At 40.2% G+C, this 1,905-nt stretch overlaps 1 protein-coding gene across 3 annotated transcripts in view; it reads right to left on the bottom strand.

Moving 5' to 3' along the window:
• LOC106876185 (carnosine N-methyltransferase-like) overlaps nt 1-1,905 on the bottom strand; it is a 161,908-nt gene that overhangs the window by 72,936 nt on the left and 87,067 nt on the right. For all 3 annotated transcript variants that reach the window (XM_052970146.1, XM_052970144.1, XM_052970145.1), the window contains exon 6: nt 965-1,078. In XM_052970146.1, the coding sequence (XP_052826106.1) occupies nt 965-1,078 (114 nt within the window). The remainder of the gene's footprint in view (nt 1-964; nt 1,079-1,905) is intronic.

Raw genomic sequence — 1,905 nt, 5'->3', positions numbered from 1 at the left:
ATATATATACACACACACACACAGTCGTATATACATGCAAATGTGATATTGCCTGTAAGTCATATATGTGATGAATATCATACTCACCAATATGAATTTACATATACGCTGTGCATCGTGTTTATACATGTATCATCACATTTGCACATATAAGTACATATACAAATACACACACACACACGTGTGTGTGTGTGTGTGTGCATGTAACATTATATGTTCGTTTGTTTAACATCCGTTTTCTCATGCAAGCAGAGATTTGAATGGGGAGTTTATCTAAAGCTTTATTTTTAAAGCCGGATGCTCTTCCAGTCACCAACCTGTACCTGTTTTTTTTTTTTTTTGGAGGAATGAAATGATTTTTCTTTTATTATTCAAAAGCATAAAGCAACCAGCCAATGAAGGAATGACATTTTCACCACTTTCTTAAACCAGCAACACGTGTGGATTACCAACATTCATAACACATTCATGCATGGAAACGCATGTTTATATGTCACAGTGTGGCACCTTGGGCAAGCGTCTTAAAATATAACCCCAGGCCAAGCTGTATCAACCTTTGCCTTTCTTTTGGATAACACCGCTGGTGTGGAGAGGGGAGGCTGGTATGCATGGGTGACTGCTGGCCTTCCATAAATAACCTTACCCAGATTTGTGCCTCAGAAGGAAAATTTCTAGGTACAATCCCATGGTCAGTCATGACCAAAGGGGGTCTTTACCCTTTACCCTATGTACATATAATGGTGTGAAGAAGGGAGGCTGGTATGTTTGGGTGACTGCTGGTCTTCCACAAACAACCTTGTCTGGACTCGTACCTTGGAATGGAACTTCCTAGGTGCAATTGCATGGTCATTCATGACTGAAGGGGGTCTTATTTGGGCCAGATATGGCCAGTCTAAATGCTGAAAGGTCGACTGAGGGTGGAAAACAACAAAACAAACAAATTGAAGAAAACGGTGTGTCTTACCTAAATTCACCCAGAAACCTCCAGGTTTTAAGATTCTCCATATTGTCTCCACATATGATATGATATTGTGAGCAGTATCAATGAAAAATACTGTAGCAACACAGTCCCAGGAATCTGGAGAGAAAGAACAAAAGAGAAGAGGTCATTGTGTTGTGTGCGTAAGCGTCATCATTCTCGTCGTCATTATTGTTTGATGTCCAGGCTTGCATGAGTCACAAGAAATTTGATGAAGCAGATAGATATTCTATGGCCGGGATGCCCTTGCTGTCATTAACCCTCGTCTGTTTCCACGCAAGGTAATATTTCCCGGGAACATTCTTTATTGAAGACTTGAAATGAACAATTCACTCATTAACAACCCTCTTGTGATATGCCAAGACAAGGGTTTACACAAACATACACACACACGACACACATAGATGATGATGATGATGGTGGTGGTGGTGGTGGTAGGTATGTTGAAGTGGTATTACAAATAGTGGCAGTGGTGGTGATGGTGTATGGCCACTGAAAATTACTATGGCAAAGAAAATGGAAATACAAACCAAAAAAATATTATTATTATCATTATTATTATTATTATTATTATTATTATTATTATTAAGTGAGCGAGCAGTGCATGCCATCAAAGTGACACTGGGGTAAAATATACAAAGCCCAATATACCCATCATGACTACCCGTCTGATGAGGGTACACCAGGCACATGCATCACATCCATATGTGCGCGACATGGTGATCTCATATCAAGATAAACAGTGCATGACCTCGCAGGTGGGGGCCCAGTTAGAATTTTCTTCAGGTCGAATAGCCCATCCCGCTCAAAAGGTCCCTGAATAAGGTTTGTTTAAGGATGTTGAGCAAAACACCCATGTTTCCAAAGGTGAATTATTCAAACTCCAAAGAATTCCTCTCAACACATGGCTATGATGTTCCCCCACT

The sequence above is a fragment of the Octopus bimaculoides genome, chromosome 8 (assembly GCF_001194135.2).
Source record: "Octopus bimaculoides isolate UCB-OBI-ISO-001 chromosome 8, ASM119413v2, whole genome shotgun sequence".
In the NCBI taxonomy this organism is placed as follows: domain Eukaryota; kingdom Metazoa; phylum Mollusca; class Cephalopoda; order Octopoda; family Octopodidae; genus Octopus; species Octopus bimaculoides.
The sequence above is the reverse complement of the archived record's forward strand: the minus strand, read 5'-3'. Positions and strand labels throughout refer to the sequence as shown.